Source organism: Anser cygnoides, chromosome 2 (genome assembly GCF_040182565.1).
Source record: "Anser cygnoides isolate HZ-2024a breed goose chromosome 2, Taihu_goose_T2T_genome, whole genome shotgun sequence".
Classification (NCBI taxonomy): domain Eukaryota; kingdom Metazoa; phylum Chordata; class Aves; order Anseriformes; family Anatidae; genus Anser; species Anser cygnoides.
In genome coordinates, this window is record NC_089874.1 from 162972499 (window position 1) to 162993707 (window position 21209).

Sequence of the window (21209 nt, forward strand, 5' to 3'; positions counted from 1 at the left end):
CCATCCCCATCCCCATCCCATCCCATCCCCATCCCCATCCCATCCCCATCCCATCCCCATCCCATCCCCATCCCATCCCCATCCCCATCCCCATCCCCATCCCATCCCCATCCCATCCCCATCCCATCCCCATCCCCATCCCCATCCCCATCCCATCCCCATCCCATCCCCATCCCATCCCCATCCCGTCCCCATCCCCATCCCCATCCCCATCCCCATCCAATCCCCATCCCATCCCATCCCCATCCCCATCCCCATCCCCATCCCCATCCCATCCCCATCCCATCCCATCCCCATCCCCATCCCCATCCCCATCCCATCCCCATCCCCATCCCATCCCCATCCCCATCCCCATCCCCATCCCCATCCCCATCCCCATCCCCATCCCCATCCCATCCCCATCCCATCCCCATCCCCATCCCCATCCCCATCCCCATCCCCATCCCATCCCCATCCCCATCCCATCCCCATCCCCATCCCATCCCCATCCCCATCCCCATCCCCATCCCCATCGCCATCCCCATCCCATCCCCATCCCCATCCCCATCCCCATCCCCATCCCCATCCCATCCCCATCCCCATCCCCATCCCCATCCCCATCCCCATCCCCATCCCATCCCCATCCCATCCCCATCCCATCCCCATCCCATCCCCATCCCATCCCCATCCCATCCCATCCCACCCCATCCCATCCCCATCCCCATCCCCATCCCATCCCCATCCCCATCCCCATCCCCATCCCCATCCCCATCCCCATCCCCATCCCCATCCCATCCCATCCCCATCCCATCCCCATCCCCATCCCCATCCCATCCCCATCCCCATCCCCATCCCATCCCCATCCCATCCCCATCCCATCCCCATCCCCATCCCCATCCCATCCCCCTCCCCTCCCCTGCCCTCCCTCCCCCCGCCCCTCCCCTCCCCACAAAACCCCCTCTCCCCCTCCCCCCGGCCATGCCTCTCCCGGTGCCGTCCCGTTCCCCCCGGGCCCGCCCGCAGCGGTACCGGCGGCACCCGAAGCCGCCCTACTCCTACCTGGCGCTCATCGCCCTCGTCATCCGCGCCGCCCCCGGCCGCCGCCTCAAGCTGGCCCAGGTACGGCACCGGCACCGGAACCGGCACCGGGACACCGGGACCGGCACCGGGACACCGGGACCTGCACCGGGATGGGCACCGGGACCGTGATCGGGACCCCGGGACTCCGGGGTGGGCACCGGGTTGGGGGTCGGGACACCGGGACTGGAACCGGGACCGGCTCCGGGACACCGGGACCGGCACCGGGATGAGCACCGGGACCGGCACATGGCACCGGGATGGGGGTCGGGACACCGGGATCGGGACCGGGACATTGGGATGGACACCAGGACCGGGACCGGGATGGGGGCCGGGACCGGGACATGGCACCGGGATGGGTGGCCGGGATAGGGGCCGGGATGGGGCACCGGGACTGGGATCGGCACCAGGACACCGGGATGGGGGCCGGGACACTGGGGCCGGGGCCGGGACATGGGGATGGGTACCGGGATGGGGGCCGGGACACCGGGACCTGCACCGGGATGGGGGCCGGGATGGGGCACCGGGACCGGGACACGGCACCGGGGTGGGGGCCGGGACACCGGGATGCGCACTGGGACCGGCACCGGGACACCGGGATGCGCACTGGGACCGGCACCGGGACACCGGGATGCGCACTGGGACCAGTACCGGGACACCGGGATGAGCCCTGGGACCGGCACCGGGACACCGGGACCGGCAGCGGGATGGGGACACGGCCGGGGGGTGCCGCCATGAGACCCCGGGGGGACTTGGGGGATTTGGGGCACTGGGGGGGGCACTGGGAGGGACTGGGGGAACTGGGAGGAACTGGGGACACTGGGAGGGACTGGGGGATTCGGGGAACGGGGGAAATGGGGGCACTGGGAGGAACTGGGGGGCACTGGGAGGAACTGGGGGCACTGGGAGGGACTGGGGACACTGGGAGGGACTGGGGGAACTGGGAACACCAGGAGGGACTGGGGGAACCGCGTGGGCACTGGGAGCACTGGGGGGACCGGGATCACCAGGGGGAACTGGGAGCACTGGGATCATTGGGGGGGGGCACCGAGGAAACTGGGGGTACTGGGAGAAGTGGGAGCACTGGGAGCGGGGAGGGGGCGGCGGGACCTGGGGCAACGGGAGGGAACTGGGAGCGCTGGGGGCAACTGGGAGCGGGGAGGGGGACACGTGGGCATGGGGGGGGGGACTGGGAGCACTGGGGGAGGGGACACGTGGGCATTGGGGGGAACTGGGAGCACTGGGATGGGGGCATGTGGGCACTGGGAGCACTGGAATGGGAGCACTGGGAGCACTGGGGAGGACACGTGGAGCCCTGGGGGCACTTGGGGGGGGGGGGCGGGTCCTGCCCCCCTCCCCCCCGCCCCATCCCCACCGGGGGGAGGGGCTGGAGGGGGGGGGCAGCGCTGGCGCCGCCTGCCGGGGCGGGGCGCGGGGGGGAGGGGTCGGGGCATGGGGGGTGGAGGGGGGGGCAGGTGGTGACCCCCCCGTGCCCCCCCAGATCATCCAGGAGGTGGGCAGCCTCTTCCCTTCTTCTCGGGGCGCTACCAGGGCTGGAAGGACTCCATCCGCCACAACCTCTCCTCCAACGCCTGCTTCGCCAAGGTGGGGGCGGGGGGGCACGGGGGGGGCACGGGGGGCGGGGGGGGGCACGGGGGGGGCACGGGGGGGCATGGGGGGGCACGGGGTACGGGGGGGGGACAAGGGGGAGGCCCGGGGGCGGTTGTGGGGTTGGGGTCCTGCCTACGGGCACCTGGGGTCTGATGGGGGGGGGGGCGTTGGGGGGGGGGCATAATGGGGGGGCACGGGGGGGCTTGGGGCAAGGGGGGGCACCGGGGGGGTTGTGGGGTTGGGGTCCTGCTTACGGGCACCTGAGGTCCAGTGGGGGGGGGGGTTGTGGGGGGGTAATTTGGGGGGGGTAGAACGGGGGGCTATGGGGGGGCTGGGGGGCACATCTGGGGGGGGCTGGGGGTCCCATCTTGGGGGGCTGCACCTTGGGGTCCCATATGGGGGGGTCCAGGGGTCCTACATGGGGGGGTCGGGGGTTCCCATTTGGGGGGGGGGGCAGGGCTCCCATATGGGGGGGGGCAGCACGTTGGGGTCCCAAATAGTGCCTCCAGGGGTCCCGTATGGGGGAGTTTGGGGGTTCCCATTTTGGGGGGGGGCCCAGGGGTCCAATTTTGGGGGGAGTGGGGTTCCCATTTGGGGGGGGAGCCAGGGATCCCATATGGGGGGGCAGCAGGTTGGGGTCCCAAATAGTGCCCCTAGGGGTCCCGTATGGGGGAGTTTGGGGGTTCCCATTTTGGGGGAGTTCCCATTTTTTGGGGGGGGGTCCCAGCTGTCCCACGCTTTGCCCCCCCCCCTTTGTGCCCCCCCAGGTGCTGAAGGACCCCTCGAAGCCGTCGGCCAAGGGCAACTACTGGACGGTGGACGTGAGCCGCATCCCCCCGAGGCGCTGCGCCTGCAGAACACGGCGGTGGCGCGGGGGGGGGGCGGGGGGGGCCGGGGGGGGCGCCCCTTCGCCCGCGACCTGGCCCCCTTCGTGCTGCGGGGGCAGCGCTACCCCCGGCCCTCCGCCCCCCCGGGGCACCCCCCCTTCTCCATCGCCTCCCTGCTGCGGGACCCCCGGGGGGGGGGGAGGGGGACGCCGAGAGCCCCCCGAACGTCGGGGCCCCCCAAACGTCGGGGCCCCCCCCACCCCCCCCCGCTGCCCTGGGCCCCCCCGGGTGCTGGGGGCAGCTGCCCACCTCCTACAGCACGGCCGTGGCCCCCAACGCCGTGGCCCCCCCGGCGGCCCCCGTCCTGGCGCTGCGCTGGGGGGTCCTGCCCGTGGCGCCCCCCCCGCGGGGGTCCCGTCCCCGCCCCCTCCCCCGGCTGAGCCCGAGGGGGCCCCTGGCCGCGCCCCCCCCAACAAGAGCGTCTTCGACGTCTGGCTCAGCCACCCCGCCGACACCGCGCCCCCCGCTGTACGGGTAGGGGGGCACCCCCGTGGGACCCCAATACGGGGACACCCCCACCATAGGGAGCCCCCCACAAGGACACCTCCCCCCAAGGACCCCAATACGGGGACACCCCCATAGAGACCCCCCCCGTGGGACCCCAATACGGGGACACCCCCACCATAGGGAGCCCCCCACGGGGACCCCCCCCATAAGGACCCCAGTATGGGGACACCCCCTTGGAAACACCCCTGCAGGGACCCCCCATGGGGACACCCCCATGGGGACACCCCTATGGGGACACCCCCATAGGGACCCCAATATGGGGACACCCCCACGGGGACCCCCCCATAAGGACCCCAGTATGGGGACACCCCCTTGGAAACACCCCTGCAGGGACCCCCCATGGGGACACCCCCATGGGGACCCCCCATAGGGACCCCAATATGGGGACCCCCATGGGGACACCCCCGTGGGGACCCCCCCATAGGGACACCAATATGGGGACACCCCCGTGGGGACCCCCCCATAGAGACCCCAATATGGGGACCCCCTATAGGGAACCCCCACAGGGACCCCCCACAAGGACACCCCCCATAAGGACCCCAATATAGGGACCCCCCACGTGCACCCCAATACGGGAACACCCCAATGGGACCCCCCCACACACAAGGACCCCACTATGGGGAAACCCCCCCCCCCATGGGGACCCCCCACGGGGATCCCAATATGGGGACACCCCCGTGGGGCCCCCCATGGCGACCCCACTATAGGGACACCCCCCCCCCCAAGGTCCCCAATATGGGCCCCCCCCTTGGGGACCTCCCATAGGGACCCCAATACAGGGACACCCCCCCCACAAGGACCCCAATATTGGGACCCCCCCCGGGGACCCCACTATGGGGACCCCCCCTCTGCCCCCCCCCGCCCCTCCCCCCATGTCCCTGTGTCCCCCCCCCCAATAAAAGCTTGGGGCCGAGCCCGGAGGCTGCTGTTGGGGGGGGGGGTCGCAGATGGGTGCCCCCAGCCCCCGGGGTCCCCCCAGTGCTCCCAGTACGGGGGGTCTCCTCCCAGTGCCACCCCCCCCCTCCAGGGCCACCACCTGTGGTGGGGGGACGGGGGGGGGCACCTTGGGACATGGGGGGGGGCACTGGGACATACTGGGATGGGGGGGGGACACGACACCTGGGGGGACACCAGGACATGGTGGGGGGGATACTGGGAGACACTGGGGGGGGGTGGGGCACACATATTGGGGGGGGGGGGGGCATGAGGTCATGGTGGCACTCGGGGACACGGGGGGGGGCACTTGGGGACCGCATTTGGGGGGGGCATCGGGGGGGGGACATGGGGACAGTGGGGGGGGGCAGGGACTTGGGGGGGGCACGGGGGGGGACCAGGGCACGGGGGGGGGCACGGGGGGACACGCGCGGACCCCCCCCCCCCCCCCGGGCGCTCCTGGCGCTGGGATCCCGCGCGGAGCCCAGGCCCCGCCCATCGCCCCGCCCCCCAGCCCCAAGGCCCCGCCCACATCCCCGAGGCCACGCCCCCGGCCCAAGGCCACGCCCACCCGTATGGCCACGCCCCCACCCGCGAGGCCACGCCCCCATCCCCGAGGCCACGCCCCCATCCGCGAGGCCACGCCCCCATCCGCGAGGCCACGCCCCCATCCCCGAGGCCACGCCCCCATCCCCGAGGCCACGCCCCCATCCCCGAGGCCACGCCCCCGCCGCTGCCGGCCCGGCGCCGAGCTCCGGGGGGGGGGCGCCGAGAGCGGGTAGGGAGGGGGAGGGGGGGTGGGGGAGGGGAAGGGGGAGGGGGGTGCGGGGGTCCCAGCAGGTTGGGGGGGGGGCGGGGATCGGGCCCCCAGCCCCCACGGCCCGGCTGCGGGAGCGGCCCCGCCCCCAAAACGGGGCCCCGCCCGCTGGGGGGGACTTGGGGGCTCTGTGGGGTGGGGGGGGTGCCCCTGGGGGTGTAAATGGGGGGCTGGGGGGCTGTAACTGGGTGCGGGGGGTTCTACGGGGTGCGGGGGGTCGTCATGGGGTGCCCTGGGGTGTAAATGGGGGGCTGGGGGGCTGTAACTGGGTGCGGGGGGGTTCTATGGGGTGCGGGGGGGTCGTCATGGGGTGCCCTGGGGGTGTAAATGGGGGGCTGGGGGCTGTAACTGGGTGCTGGGGGGTTCTATGGGGTGCGGGGGGTGCCCTGGGGTGTCCGGGGGGGGTCGTGGAGATGTGATGGGGTGCGGGGGGTCGTTATGGGGTGCGGGGGGCTGTAATTGGGTGCTGGGGGGTTCTATGGGGTGCCAGGGGGCTGTTATGGGGTGCGGGGGGGTCATTATGGAGATGTTACGGGGTGCCCTGGTGGTGTTCTTAAGGGGGTGCCATGGGGGTGTCGTGGGGTGCCGGGGGGCTGTTATGGGGTGCGGGGGTGTTATGGGGTGCCATAGGGCTGTAATTGGGGGCTGGGGGGTCATTATGGAGATGTTGTGGGGTGTTCTTTAGGGGGTGCCGGTGGTGCCATGGGGGGGTTATGGGGGGCTGTTATGGGGTGCTGGGGGACATTATGGGGTGCCAAGGGGACGTTTTCGGGTGCAGGGGGCTGTTATGGGGTGCTGGGGGGTTCTATGGGGTATCGGGGGGGTTGTTATAGGGTGCCCTGGGGGTGTTCTTTAGGGGGTGTCGGGGGTGCCATGGGGGTGTTACGGGGTTATGGGGTGCTGGGGGAGCGGTGGGGCTGTTATGGGGTGCAGGGGGGTTCTATGGGGTGCGGGGTGGTCATTATGGGGTTCGGGGGAGGGGGTCATTATTGAGATGTTATGGAGTGCCATGGGGGTGTCATGGGGTTATGGGGTGTGGTGGGGTTGTTATGGGGTGCTGGGGGTATGTTATGGGGTGCCGTGGGGTATTATGGGGTGCTGTGGGATGTTATGGGGTATTATGGGGTGCTGGGGGTACGTTATGGGGTGCTGTGGGGTGTTATGGGGTGTTATGGGGTGCCGTGGGGCACCGTGGGGTGCCATGGGTTGGTGCAGGATGCCTTGGGGTGCCACAGGGATGTTCTTTGTGGGGTGCCATGGGGGTGTTACAGGGTGCGGCGGGGTGCCGTGGGGTGCGGCAGGGTGCCCCCCACCCTACCCACCCCACCCCTTCCCCCCATTCCAGGCCCCTCCGTCCCATCCCACCCCCATGCCCCCGGCCCCGCTGCTCCCCGGCCCCGCGCTGCCCAACGCGGTGCTGAGCGCCGTCAGCCTGGCCTCCGCGCTGCGCACCCGCCAGGTGAGCCGGGCACGGCGCCACCATGCCGCGGGTGCCACGACGCGTGCCATGACACGGGTGCCACGATGCCGGTGCCACGACACCACGGGTGCCATGATGCTGGTGCCATGACACCACGGGTGGCACGACACCAGTGCCACGACGTGTGCCATGACATGGGTGCCACCACACCATGGGTGCCACAACACCGGTACCACGACACCACGGGTGCCGCGATGGTGGTGCCATGACATGTGCCATGACAACGGTGCCACGATGTGTGCCACGACACCACGGGTGCCACGACACCACGGGTCCCATGACACTACGGGTGCCATGATGCTGGTACCACGACACCACGGGTGCCATGACACTGGTGCCATGACGTGTGCCATGACATGGGTGCGGTGACACTGGTGCCATGACGCCATGGGTGCCACGACACCGGTGCTATGATGCTGGTGCCATGACGTGTGCCATGACATGGGTGCCACGACACCAGTGCCACGACACCACGGGTGCCACGACACCATGGGCGCCACAACACCACAGGTGCCATGACACCACGGGTGCCACAATACTGGTGCCATGACATGATGGGCGTCACGACACCACGGGTGCCATGATGCTGGTACCATGACACCACGGGTGCCACAACACCGGTGCCGTGACGTGTGCCATGACATGGGTGCGATGACGCTGGTGCCACAACGCCATGGGTGCCACGACATCAGTGCCATGACGTGTGCCCTGACACAGGTGCCACGACACCAGTGCCATGACACCGCGGGCGTCACGACATCATAGGTGCCACGACACCGGTGCCACGACACCATGGGCGTTACGACACCACAGGTGCCACAATACTGGTGCCACGACACAATGGGTGTCACGACACCACGGGTGCCACAACACCACGGGTCCCATGACACTACGGGTGCCATGATGCTGGTACCACGACACCATGGGTGCCATGACACCAGTGCCGTGGACGTGTGCCATGACATGGGTGCGGTGACGCTGGTGCCACAACGCCATGGGTGCCACAACACTGGTGCCATGATGCCAGTGCCATGACGTGTGCCACGACACGGGTGCCATGACACCACGGGTGCCACAATACTGGTGCCACAACACGATGGGCGTCACGACACCACAGGTGCCACGACACCGGTGCCATGACGTGTGCCATGACATGGGTGCCACGACATGATGGGTGCCACGACACCACGGGCGTCACGACACCACGGGTGTCACGCCGCCGGTGCCACCAACCCCTCTCCCCCGCAGGTGAACGGCGCTGCCGCCACCGCCTTCGCCCTGCAGGCACTGTGCGCGGCCTGCGACGCCCTCGGGGACGTCTTTGGGGACGCCGCCGGGGACCCCGACCCGCTGCCGGGCTGCTGGGTGTCGGCGGTGCTGGCGCAGCCGCTGCTGGCCTTCGGCTTCCTGTGGCACTGCGGCGACACCGGCACGGCCACGCTGCTGCTGGCGGCCGCCGTGGCGCTGGCCCCCGCCGCCGCGCGCCTCCCCGCCGAGGGCCGGGCGCTGGCCGCCCGCGGGGCCACCGCCGCCGCCTCCGGCACCGTCCTGGCGCTGGCGGCGCTGCTGGCGGACGGGCCCGGTGCGCTGGGCGCCGTCCTGATGGGTGCTGCTGGGGGCTGTGGCCGGAGCTGCGCCCGTGGGTGCTGCCGCCCGCCTGCCTGGCCCTGCAGCGCGCCCTGCGAGCGCGGCACCGCGGCGGGGGGTGGCGGGGGGACGGGGGGTGAGGGGGCGCCGGGGGGTGGCGCGGTGGCGGCCGCGGCGGCCATGGTGGTGGTGGCCGCTGGTGGGTCGGTGGCAATAAAGGAGTCAAAAGCGGTCCTCGGGGTCTTGGTTCCGGTGGCTTCATGTGGCACCGCCGGGACCGGTCAAACGTGGGGGCCTTGGGGTCGTGCCCCTGGATTCGGGGGGCACCGGGACACGCGGCACCGGGGGCAGCGGGCACGGAGCGGTGCGGCACTGAGCAGCGTGGCACGGAGGAGCTCGGCACGGCTCGGTGCAGTACGGCACGGCACGGCTCAGCACGGCACAGCTCGGCTTGGCACAGCACGGCACAGCATGGCACGGCGCAGAATGGCACAGCGTGGCACGGCACGGCACGGCTTGTGTTTGCACGGCACAGCACAGGGACAAGTGGCACGGCACGGCACGGCATGGGACAGCGTGGCATGGGGGAGCTCAGCACGGCACAGCACGGCACGGCACAGTGCAGTGCGGCACGGCACGGCACAGAATGGCATGGTGTGGCACGGCACGGCTCGGTGCAGTACGGCACGGCACGGCTCAGCATGGCACAGAATGGCACGGCATGGCACGGCATGGCACGGTGTGGCACAGCACAGCACGGCTCAGTGCAGTATGGCACGGCACGGCACAGCACGGCACGGCACGGCATGGCACGGTGCAGTACGGCACGGCACAGCATGGCACGACACGGCATGGCACGGTGTGGCACAGCACAGCACGGCTCGGTGCAGTACGGCACGGCACGGCACAGCACGGCACGGCACGGCATGGCACGGTGCAGTACGGCACAGCACGGCTCGGCACAGCACGGCACAGCATGGCACAGTGCAGTACGGCACGGCATGGCCTGGCACAGCACAGCACGGCATGGCACGGTGCAGTACGGCACGGCACGGTGTGGCACGGCACGGCTTGCTGCAGTACGGCACGGCACGGCTCGGCACAGCACAGCACCACTCAGCACCATATAGCACAGCACAGCACAGCACAGCATGGCACGGCTCAGCACCGCACAGGATGGCCCCTGCCCCTGCCCAGCCCCACGGCGCGCTGAGCTGGCCTGGGGACACTGGGGGTACTGGGGACACTGGGACACATGGGGGGCACTGGGAGTACTGGGGGCACCAGGACATACTGGGGGCACTGGGAGTACTGGGGGCACTGGGACACACTGGGGGCACTGGGAGTACTGGGGGCACTGGGAGTACTGGGGGCACTGGGACACATTGGGGACACTGGGGGTACTGGGGGCACTGGGACACACTGAGGGCACTGGGAGTACTGGGGGCACTGGGACACACTGGGACACACTGGGATTATTGGGGGCACTGGGGGGACTGGAAACACTAGGAGCACTGGGGACACTGGGAGCACTGGGAATCCTGGGAGGGACTGGGAGCACTGGGGTCACTGGGAGCACTGGGAATCCTGGGAGGCACTGGGGTCACTGGGATGGGGGCACTGGGAGCACTGGGGTATCCCAGGGTGGGGGTGCCATGGGGCACAATGGGGGCACTGGGACACCCTGGGGAGGGCACTGGGGCTTACTGGTGCTTACTGGGCCACATGGGCGTGCACTGGGCTCTAAAGCTGCCTACTGGTGCATGCTGGGCCACACTGGGACCAACTGGTGTATACTAGGCAGTGCTGGTGTGTACCAGGCCACACTGGTTTGTACCAGGCCACGCTGGGCCCCAGCGGTGTGTACTGGGCTGTTATGGCATGCACTGGGCCGTTCTGGCATGCACTGGGCCACTTTGGTGAATACTGGGCTGTACTGGGCCGCACTGGGCTGTACTGGTATGTACTGGTGTGCACTGGGCCACACTAGTGTGTACTGGTACATACTGCTGCATACTGGGATGCGCTGGTGCATGCTGGGCCACACTGGGCCATACTGGGCCACACTGGTATGTACTGGTGTGTACTGGGTCGCACTGGGCCATACTGGTGTTTACTGGTGTGTACTGTTTACTGTGTTTACTGGTGAGCCATATTGGCCCATACTGGTGTTTACTGGCCTATACTGGTGCTTACTGGCCCGCACTGGCCTCTACTGGTGCTTATTGGCCTGTACTGGTGTTTACAGGGCCGCAGTGGCCCGAACTGCCCCGTACTGGTGTTTACTGGTGCGTACTGGTCCATACTGGTGCTTACTGGGCCACCCTGGCCTGTATTGGTGTTTACTGGCCCGTACCGGTGCATAGTGGTGTTTAGCGGCCTGTACTGGTGTTTACTGGTGTTTACTGGCCCATACTGATGTTTACTGGGCCGTACTGGCCAATACTGGTGTTTACTGGCCCGTACTGGCCCATACTGGTGCTTACTGGGCTATACTGGTGTTTACTGGGCCACACTGGCCCATAGTGGTGCTTACTGGCGTGTACTGGCTCTTACTGGTGTTTACTGGCCCGTACTGGTGTTTACTGGTGTTTACCGGCCCATACTGATGTTTACTGTGTTTACTGGCCTGTACTGGCCCATACTGGTGTTTACTGGTGCGTACAGGCCCATACTGGTGTTTACTGGCCCGTCCTGTGCTTACTGGGCCATTCTGGTGCTTACTGGGCCGCACAGGCCCATACTGGTGTTTACTGGTGTTTACTGGTGCCTACTGGTGCGCACCGGCCCGTCCCGGTGCTTACTGGGCCGCCCCGGCCCCCGTCGGCCCCCCTTAGGCCCCGCCCCCTTTAGGCCCCGCCCCCTTTAGGCCCCGCCCCAATTCCCCACCCCCCGTGACGCCACAACCCCTCCCCCTCCCCCTCCCCCTCTGGGCGTGCCCCGCGCGCGCCCCCCCCCCATTGGCCCCGACCCCTCCTCGCCCCGCCTCCCCCTCCTCCCATTGGCCCCGACCCCTCCTCGCCCCGCCTCCCCCTCCTCCCATTGGCCCCGACCCCTCCTCGCCCCGCCTCCCCCCTCCCCCCATTGGCCCCGACCCCTCCTCGCCCCGCCTCCCCTCCCCCATTGGCCCCGACCCCCTCCTCGCCCCGCCTCCCCCCTTTCCCATTGGCCCCGACCCCCTCCTCGCCCCGCCTCCCCCCTTTCCCATTGGCCCCAACTCCCCCCTCCCCTCCCCAACCCCGCCCGCCCGGTGGGCGTGGCCTCGCCGCGATGGCGGCGGGCTGAGGGGCGGCGGCCATGTCGGCGGCGGCGGCGGCGGAGGAGCGCGAGGCCGGGGGGGCCCGGCCGCCTCCGCCGCCCCCCCCGCTCCCCGCGGCTCCGGGACCGGGCTCGGGGGCCCGGGCGAGGCTGGAGGAGGAGGAGGAGGAGGAGGAGGAGGGGGGGAGGCGCTGAGGAAGGAGGAGGAGGAGGCGGAGGAGGCGGGGGGGCGGCGGGGGGGCCCAGGCCTCACGGCGAGGCCGCCGCCGACGCGGACGCGCCCCCCAAGAAGCGGCTGAGGGCGGCGGGGGCCGGCGGCGGCGGCGGCGGAGGAGGAGGAGGAGGAGGCGGAGGAAGCGCGGCGGAGGGGGCGGCGGCGGGCAGCGTGAAGCTGGAGGAGCGGCTGCACTCGGTGCTGTGCTGCACCGTCTGCCTCGACCTGCCCAAGGCCTCGGTGTACCAGGTAGCGGGGGGGAGGGCCGCGGGGGCACCCCCCAACGGGCACGGGGACCCCCCCATGGGGACGGGACCCCCCTAGAGACCGGGACCCCCCCCCTAGAGACGGGGACCCCCCCTAGAGACGGGGACCCCCCCCCCCCCAGAGACGGGGACCCCCCCAGAGACGGGGACCCCCCCCCCAGAGACGGGGACCCCCCCCAGAGACGGGGACCCCCCCCAGAGACGGGGACCCCCCCCCCTAGAGACGGGGACCCCCCCCAGAGACGGGACCCCCCCACATAGGGACTGGGAGCCCCCCTATAGGGACGGGGATCCCCCCCCCAATAAGGCCCAGGCACCCCCAGTCCCAAGGGATCCAGGCACCTCCCCCCCCCCCCAAAAAAAAAAAAATAGGGGCCTGCGCACCCCCACCCCCAAAAAAAAAAGGGGTCCCGTATATCCACCAAGTGTGCCCCCTCCCAAAAAAAAGAGGGCCCAAAGTACGTCCCCCCAACCCCAAAGAGCCAGGATCCCCCCCCAAAATAGGGGCCTGGGCACCCCCACCCCCTCCCAAAAAAGTCTGGGCTCCCCCAGCCCGAAATAGGGGGGCCACATGCCCTCCGCCCCCCCCCCCAAAGTGTCCCCCAGCCCCAAAAAAAGAGGTCCCAGACCCCCCCCCCCCCCCCCCAAAAAAAAAGGGGCCCCAGAGTACCTCTCCCAGGAAGCAGGGACACCCCCCCCCCCCCAAACAGGCTCTGGACACCCCCACCCCAAAAAAAGAGGTCCTAGAGAACCCCTCCTTCAAGGGGTCCAGGCACCCCCCCAAAAAAAATAGGGGCCCGTGCACCCCCACCCCAAAAAAAGGGTCCCGTGTGCCCCCCGCCCCGAAAAATATGGCCCAGATACCCCCCCCAAAAATAGGGGCCCTTTCCCCTCACCACCCCAAAACCAGACCTCCTATATATCCCCTAAATGTGCCCCCTGCCCCCCAAAAAAGAGGTTCCAGAGACCCCCCCTCAAGGAGCCAGGATTCCCCCCCCCCCAAAAAAAATAGGGGCCTGGGCACCCCCACCCCCAAAAAAGGGGTCCTACATATCCCCCATATGTGCCCCCTCCCCCCCCCAAAAAAAGAGGTACTGGAGTGCCCCCCTGACCCCAAGGAGTCCAGGCACCCCCCCCCCCAAAAAGGTTCTGGCACCCCCAGCCCGAAATAGGGGTCCCACGTACCATCCCCCCCCCAAATGTGCCCCCCAGCCTCCCCCAAAAAGAGGTACCAGACCCCCCCCCCCCCCAAGGAGTCAGGGCACTCCCCCCCCAAAATAAGGGCCTGGGCACCCCCACCCCGAAAAGGGGTTGCACATATCCCCAAATGTGCCCCCCACCCCCAAAAAAAAGAGGGCCCAGGCACCCCCCCCCCCCCCCAAAGGAGTCTGGGCATCTCCATCCCAAAAAGGGGTCCCACATACACCCCCTCCCCCCCCCAAAAATGTGTGTGTCCCTCCCAAAAACAGAGGTCCCAGAGTACCCCCCCAGAAGGGGACCCGGTACCCCCCCCCCCCCAAAGGCCCAGAGCTGCCCCCCCCCAAAAGAAGGGTCCCAGACCCTCTCCCCCCAAATGTGCCCCCCCCGAAAAAAGAGGCCCCCAAGTACCACCCCTTCCAAAAGAAAGGTCCCTGACCCTCCCGAAAAAAGAGTCCCAGATACCCCCCCAAAAAAATGTGCCCACCCCCCAAAAAAGAGGTCCTGGAGTACCCCCCCAAGGGGGCTAGAGACACCCCCCTTCCAAAATATGGGTCCCCAACCCCCCCCTAAAAAAGGGTCCCCGCTACCCTCCCCCCCCAAGTGTCCGAGAGTGTCCCCCCCCCCAAAAAAAAAAAGGGTCCCAGAGTCCCGTCCCCCCCACCCAAAGGGCCCCAGACACCCCCCCTTCCAAAATAAGGGTCCCTGACCCCCCCCCCCCCAAAAAAGACGGTCCCAGAGTCGTGTCCCCTCCACCCCCAAAGGTCCTGCTCTTCCCCCATCCCCCCTCAAAAAAAGGGTCCAAAGTTGCCTCCCCCCCCAAAAAAAGAGCACAGACCTCCCCCCCCCCCCCCAAAAAAAAAACAGCCCCGCCCCAAAAGAAGCGTCCCACATCCCCTCCCCAAAGTCCCAGACCCCCCCCCCCCATCCAAAAAAAGGGTCCTGGAGTCCTCTCCCCGCCCCAGAAGGGGCCTGGACCCCCCCCGCATTTCAAAATAACGATCCCGGATCCCCCCCCCCCATCCCCTAAAGGGTCCCAGACCCCCCACGTATCCCCCACTCCCCCCCCAAAAAAAAGTATCCCAGACTCCCCCCAAAAAAAGGCCCCAGACCCCCTCCCCCAAAAAAGGGCCTCGGGATCGCCCCCTCCAAAAAAAGCCCACCGGACCTCCCCAAAAAAGGGTCTCAGACCCCCCTCCCCCCTAAAAAAGGGTCTTGGTGCCCACCCCCCGGGGGGAATTTGGGGCATCCCACGGCTGGGACAAAACCACCAGGTTTTACCCCCAAAAACCCCCAGGGGGGTCAGGGGGGTTCTCCCCAGCCACGCTCAGCCCTGTTTTGGGGTCAGAAAGCCAAAAATTGGCGTCTCCCAGTGCTTGGGGGGGCAGGTGGGCGCCCTGCCGAGGACGCTCGTTAGTTACCCTTCGCGTAATTAGCGCCGGTAATTAGCGCCGGGACGCCGCAGCGCCGGGGCAGCCGGAGCAGCCGGTTGTGGCGCAGTGGCAGCAGTGGCGCGGTGCCGCCGTCCCCCACCGGCGTGACCCCGCGGTGCCGGGCACGCCGCGGTTTTGGGGTCGGCGGGACGGGGCTGTGGGCGCTGGGTGCCCGCGGCGCGCCCTGGCCGCTCCTGGAGGTGCGGGTTTTGGGGGCGAAACCAGGTGGTTTAGGGCTCCTGGCGCGGGACGAGGCCGTTCGCCGGTCTCTCGTGGGGTCCCCACGCAGCGCGGTGGCGGTGACGCGCGGCCGGGGCTTTCCCCGGTGCCACCGCGCAGTGCCCCCCGTTTATGATGCCCAACCCATGGCATTTTCCGGCCCCCAACCCCCACTTTTCCCCGTGACCCCCCTGTTTCCCCCCATTTTCCCCCAAATCACCCCTGAACCCCCCGTTTTCCCCCCAAATTGCCCCATTTCCCCCCAACCCCCCCCATTTTCCCCCAAATCACCCCGTTTTCCTGCTCCAACCACCCTTTTTCCCCCTGATCCCCCATTTCCCCCCAAATTGCCCCATTTCCCCCCCAACCCCTCCATTTTCCCCCAAATCACCCCCAAACCGCCCCATTTTCCTGCTCCAACCCCCCCATTTTCCCCCAAACCCCCCATTTTCCCCCAAATCACCCCGAACCCTCCCCATTTCCCCCCAAATTGCCTCATTTTCCCCCAAATCACCCTGAACCCCCTGTTTTTCCCCCAACCCCCCCCATTTCCCCCCAAATTGCCCCATTTCCCCCAAATCCCCCATTTCCCCCAAATCACCCCGACCCCCATTTCCCCCCAAATTGCCCCATTTTCCCCAAAATCCCCCGGGGCCCCCCAAATCACCCCGAACCCCCCCATTTCCCCCCAAATTGCCCCATTTTCCCCAAAATCCCCCTGGACCTTCCCAAATCACCCCCGAATCCCCCCGTTTTCCCCCAAATCCCCCCATTTCTCCCCAAACCCCACAGTCCCCCCAAATTGCCCCATTTTCCCCCAAATCCCCCATTTCCCCCCAAACCCCCCCGTTCCCCCCAAATCTCCCCCCGTACCGTCCCTCGGACCCCCCCCGGTGCCCCCGCACCCAGCGCGGCGCTGCTTTGCCCCCGCAGTGCACCAACGGGCACCTGATGTGCGCCGGCTGCTTCATCCACCTGCTGGCGGACGCGCGGCTGAAGGAGGAGCAGGCCACCTGCCCCAACTGCCGCTGCGAGATCAGCAAGAGCCTCTGCTGCCGCAACCTGGCCGTGGAGAAGGCGGTGAGCGAGCTGCCCTCCGAGTGCGCCTTCTGCGCCCAGCAGTTCCCCCGCTCGCTGCTCGAGCGGCACCAGAAGGAGGAGTGCCAGGACAGGTACGGCACCGCCACGGGGACGGGGACGGGATGGGGACGGCACGGCGCCGGGACGGGGCCAGGACATGTGGCGTGACACGGGGACGGGACTGGGACGGGGACGGCACGGGGATGGGGATGGCATGGCATGGGGAACAGGACCAGGGTGTGTATGGCACGGCATGGGGATGGGACGGGTATGGCACGGCACCAGGACAGGGACGGGATGGGTACGGCACGGTGCCGGGACAGGTATGGCACGGCATGGGGACGGGGCCAGGACACGTGTGGCGTGACACGGGGACGGGACTGGGACGGGGACGGCACGGGGATGGCATGGCATTGGGAACGGGACCAGGATGTGTATGGCATGGCACTGGGATGGGGATGGGATGGGTATGGCACGGCACGGGGACAGGGCCAGGATATGTGTGACGTGACACGGGGATGGGACTGGGACGGGGACGGCACAGGGATAGGGATGGCATGGCATGAGGATGGGGATGGCATGGCATGGGGACGGGACCAGGGTGTGTATGGCACGGCACCGGGATGGGGACAGGACTGGGACGGGGACGGGTATGGCATGGCATGGGGACAGGTATGGCATGGCACAGGGTCAGGACCAGGACAGGTATGGCATGACACGGGGACAGGACCGGGACGGGTACAGCACGGCATGGGTACGGCACGGGGATGGGTATGGCACAGTACGGGGACGGGACCAGGACAGGTACGGCACGGCACGGGGACAGGGAGGGGACGGGTATGGCGCGGGATGCGGACGGGCACGGCACCGGGACAGGACCAGGACATGCATGGCATGGCACGGGGACGGGATGGGGACGGGACGGGTACGGCACGGGGACGGGGACAGGTAGGGGACAGCGCGTGCGGTGGAGGGCTCCTGGTGCTCGCCGCGCGTGCCGGGGGAAGGAGGAGCAGCAGTAGCAGCGTGTGGCGAAGCCTTCGCGCCGCTTCGTCCCGCGGTGCAGCCCCTCCTCATCCTCGCCACGTGCCCCCGGTGGCGGCACGCACCAAACCCGCCCCGGTGGCTCTTTCGGTGCCACTCCACGGGTTTGGGGACACGTCGGCCGCCTCTATCACTGTCCCCACCAAGGCTTGCTCCACAGCCGGCTCCGGCCACGTGGATTTGGCCCGAGGCATCGCCACGGCCAGCGGGAGCGGCGCCGTCGGGGTCTCGGTGCTCCCTGGGGGGCTCGCACACCCTCGGGGCCTCGTCTCCCCCAAAAAGCCGTCCCTCACGGCCGCCCCGTGCCCCGCAGGGTGACGCAGTGCAAGTACAAGCGCATCGGGTGCCCGTGGCAGGGCCCCTTCCACGAGCTGACGGTGCACGAGGCCGAGTGCACGCACCCGACCAAGACGGGCAACGAGCTGATGGAGATCCTGGACGAGATGGACCAAACGCGCAAGAAGGAGATGCAGCTCTACAACAGCATCTTCAGCCTGCTCAGCTTCGAGAAGATCGGCTACACAGGTAACGCGCGGCGGCGCTCCGCGGGGTGCTTGGGCCCGTGGCGCCGCGCCGGGGCCGCCGCCGCCTCTCCGCGGGCGCCGGGGCCGCTCGGGGCCTTTTTGTTGGGTTTTCCGATATTTTTTTATATTTTTTTTGGCGTTCCTCTTCCGAAGAAGAGCCCGCCATGCTTCCCCGCGGCTCCCCGCTCGTCTCCCGGGGGTTACAAACCCCTCCTCCCCCCCAGCCCCAGGAAACGTGGGGTCCCACCCGCTGCCGTGCGGGGCCAGGGGCACCGGGCCGAGAGCCGGCACCAAAACCCCGCGGTGTGCGGTGAGCCCGGCGCCCTCCCGGCTCGTGGGCGTGGTGCTGAGCCTCGGAGCGCTGCGGGGGACCCGAGGGTGCTCAGCCCAGGGAGGCAAACGGGACGAGAGGAGAGCGGGGCCGGGGGGGGGAAGGATTTTCCCCTCGCCCCGGGGGGGCTGCGGTGCTGAGGGGACGCCGCTAGGACACGGGGCGCGCTCCGGCCTCGGTGCCGGGGCTGCTGACCCCCGATCCTGTCCTACAACTCCTCTGAGAATGCCCCAAAAGCTCGGGCTCACCCCGGCCTTCGGGGGCGCCCTGGGTGCCCAGCTCGGAGCACTGCAACGCGGGGGCTGCTGCTCCGCTCCCCCCTTTTTTTTTTTTTTCCCCCACGGTGTTCCTTGTCCGTGCCTCGCTGCCCCGCTCACGCCTCTGTACGCGACCCCAATAAAGCCGATTGCACCCGATCCGAATCCTGTCTGTGTGTCCTCCGCGGCCCGGCCCCGGCGCCGCGCTCGCGGGGCCGCCACGAGCCGAGCCACCCGCGGCCCTTCTGCCTCCCCCTCCCCTTATCCCTCCTCCCGTCCTCATCCCTTGGGACCGCCGCAGCTCCGGGGTGCCCCCCAAGACCACCACGGCTCCGGGGTGCCCCCCAGGACCGCTGCGGCTCCTGGCTGCCCCTGTCCCTGCGGTGCGGTGCCGGCGCTGACGCGGTGCTGGCGCTGAGCCCATGCCGGTGCCGGCCCCGCGTTGGTGCTGAGCCCGGTGCCGGCGCTGACCCCGTGCTCTCCCCCCTTGTCCCGCAGAGGTGCAGTTCCGCCCGTACCGCACGGACGACTTCATCACGCGGCTGTACTACGAGACGCCGCGCCTGACGGTGCTCAACCAGACGTGGGTGCTGAAGGCGCGCGTCAACGACTCGGAGCGCAACCCCAACCTCTCCTGCAAGCGCACCCTCTCCTTCCAGCTCATCCTGAAGAGCAAGGTCAACTCGCCGCTGGAGTGCTCCTTCCTGCTGCTCGAGGGGCCCTACGACGACGTCAAGATCAACCCGGTCATCTACCACTTTGTCTTTACCAATGAGAACAATGAGACGGAGTACATGCCGCTCCCCATCGTGGACTCGGTGGAGTGCAACAAGCTGCTGGCGGCCAAGAACATCAACCTGCGCCTTTTTATATTCCAGATCCAGAAGTAGGCGAGGCCGCAGCGCCTACGTGGCGCCGTCGCGGCGGCGTCGCGATGCCATCGTGGCGTCATCGTGGTGTCAGCGCGGCGCCATCATGGCGTCATCTTGGATGATCGCGGCGTCATCGTGGATGATCGTGGCGTCAACGCGGGTCATCGCGGCGTCATGGCGCCATCATGGATGATCACGGCGCCATCATGGCGTCACCCTGGCGTCATCGTGGATGGCCATGGCGTCGACGCGGCATTGTGGGGTCATCACGGTGCCATCATGGCGTCACCATGGATGATCGCAGCGTCCTCTTGACGCCATCATGGCGCCATCGTGATGTCATCGCGGCGTCATCATGGGCGATCACGGCGTCATTGTGGCAGCGTGACACCGCCGCGACGCCGTCGTGGGTGATCGCGGCGTCACCGCGCTGCCGTCGTGGCGTCCCCGTGCCTCGCGCGCCCGGCGCCGCCTCGCCGCGGTGCCCCTCGTGCCCGCGCCTGCATGCCGCAGCAGCCACAGCCTTCCTCCTCCTCCTCCTCCTCCTCCTCCTCCTCCTCGCCGCGGTGCCGGCGGCGGCGCTGCGGGGGGTGCGGCGCGGCGCTCTGTACAGCGGGTCCTCTGTCTGTTTTACTAGGAGAATAAACCACGGGGGGATTTTCCAAGGAGTCGGGCTCCCAGCGTGCCCCGCGGCCTCGGGGGGGCCCCCAAAAGTCGGGGGGTCCCCCAAAATATTTCTGGGGTGGGGGGGCTCGGGGGTCCCCAAACCCCCTGAAATTTGGGGGTGCGGGAGGGTGGGGGAGGAGCCACAGGGTTGCGTCGCCCCCAGCGCTGCGTCTGGCCTCTCCTCGACGTCCCCAGTTTGTCACCAGTTCCCCTCCCAGTTTGTCACTGGTCTTCCTCCATTTTGCCACCGATCTCCCCCCTGTGCCGTCAGAGCCCCCCTCATGACGTCAGAGCCCCCCAGGTGACATCATCTGGCACAGGGGGTGTGGGACGAGCTTGGGGGGCCGCAAGGTAGGGGGATACTGGGGAGACTGGGAGGCACTGGTTAGGTGGGGACTGGTGGAGAGCGCTGGGGATACTGGGAGCAGCTGGGAGCTATGGCCTGTGGTACTGGGAGTGCTGGGGACAGGCACTGGTGGTGCTGGGAGTGCTTGGGACAGTCCCTGGGAGTACTGGGATGATGACTGGAGGGCACTGGGAGCGCTGGGACAGTGACTGGGGAGGCACTGGGAGCAGCTGGGAGCTACGGCCTATGGTACTGGGAGTGCTGGGGATGGTGATTGGGGGCACTGGGAGAGGCATTGGTGGCACTGGGAGTACTGGGGGTGGTGACTGGTGGGCACTGGGAGCACTGGGGTCAGGCACTGGTGGTACTGGGGTGCTTGGGACAGTCACTGGGAGTACTGGGATGGTGCCCGGTGCCACTGGGAGCACTGGGACAGTGACTGGGGAGGGCGCTGGTGGCACTGGGAGCACTGTGACTGGTGGCCCTGTAACTGGTGTCACTGGTGACCCTGTAACTGGTGGCACTGGTGTCACTGGGAGCTCTGGTATCACTGGTGCCCTGTAACTGGTGGCACTGGTGTCACTGTTTTCCCTGTAACTGGCGGCACTGGTGCCACTGGTCCTA

At 68.6% G+C, this 21209-nt stretch overlaps 3 protein-coding genes across 3 annotated transcripts; all 3 read left to right on the plus strand.

The window, feature by feature from the left end:
* Nucleotides 1-957: 957 nt before the first annotated feature.
* Nucleotides 958-4527, plus strand: FOXH1 (forkhead box H1). Its single transcript, XM_066991264.1, is given in 8 exon segments — nt 958-1098; nt 2558-2579; nt 2582-2661; nt 3435-3495; nt 3498-3642; nt 3711-3900; nt 3903-4028; nt 4486-4527. Coding segments are annotated over 8 exon segments (807 nt in total).
* Nucleotides 4528-5678: 1151 nt separating this feature from the next.
* On the plus strand, nt 5679-11483 carry TMEM276 (transmembrane protein 276). The gene is made up of 3 exons (XM_066990855.1): nt 5679-5772; nt 7157-7270; nt 8540-11483. Exons 2-3 carry the CDS (start codon nt 7181-7183, stop codon nt 10385-10387), a joined length of 1938 nt encoding a protein of 645 aa, XP_066846956.1. The 5' UTR covers nt 5679-5772; nt 7157-7180; the 3' UTR covers nt 10388-11483.
* An 896-nt stretch (nt 11484-12379) lies between these two features.
* On the plus strand, nt 12380-20241 carry ZFTRAF1 (zinc finger TRAF-type containing 1). Its single transcript, XM_066990856.1, has 4 exons — nt 12380-12599; nt 16399-16637; nt 17903-18114; nt 19200-20241. Exons 2-4 carry the CDS (start codon nt 16417-16419, stop codon nt 19589-19591), a joined length of 825 nt encoding a protein of 274 aa, XP_066846957.1. The 5' UTR covers nt 12380-12599; nt 16399-16416; the 3' UTR covers nt 19592-20241.
* The last annotated feature ends 968 nt before the right edge of the window (nt 20242-21209 follow it).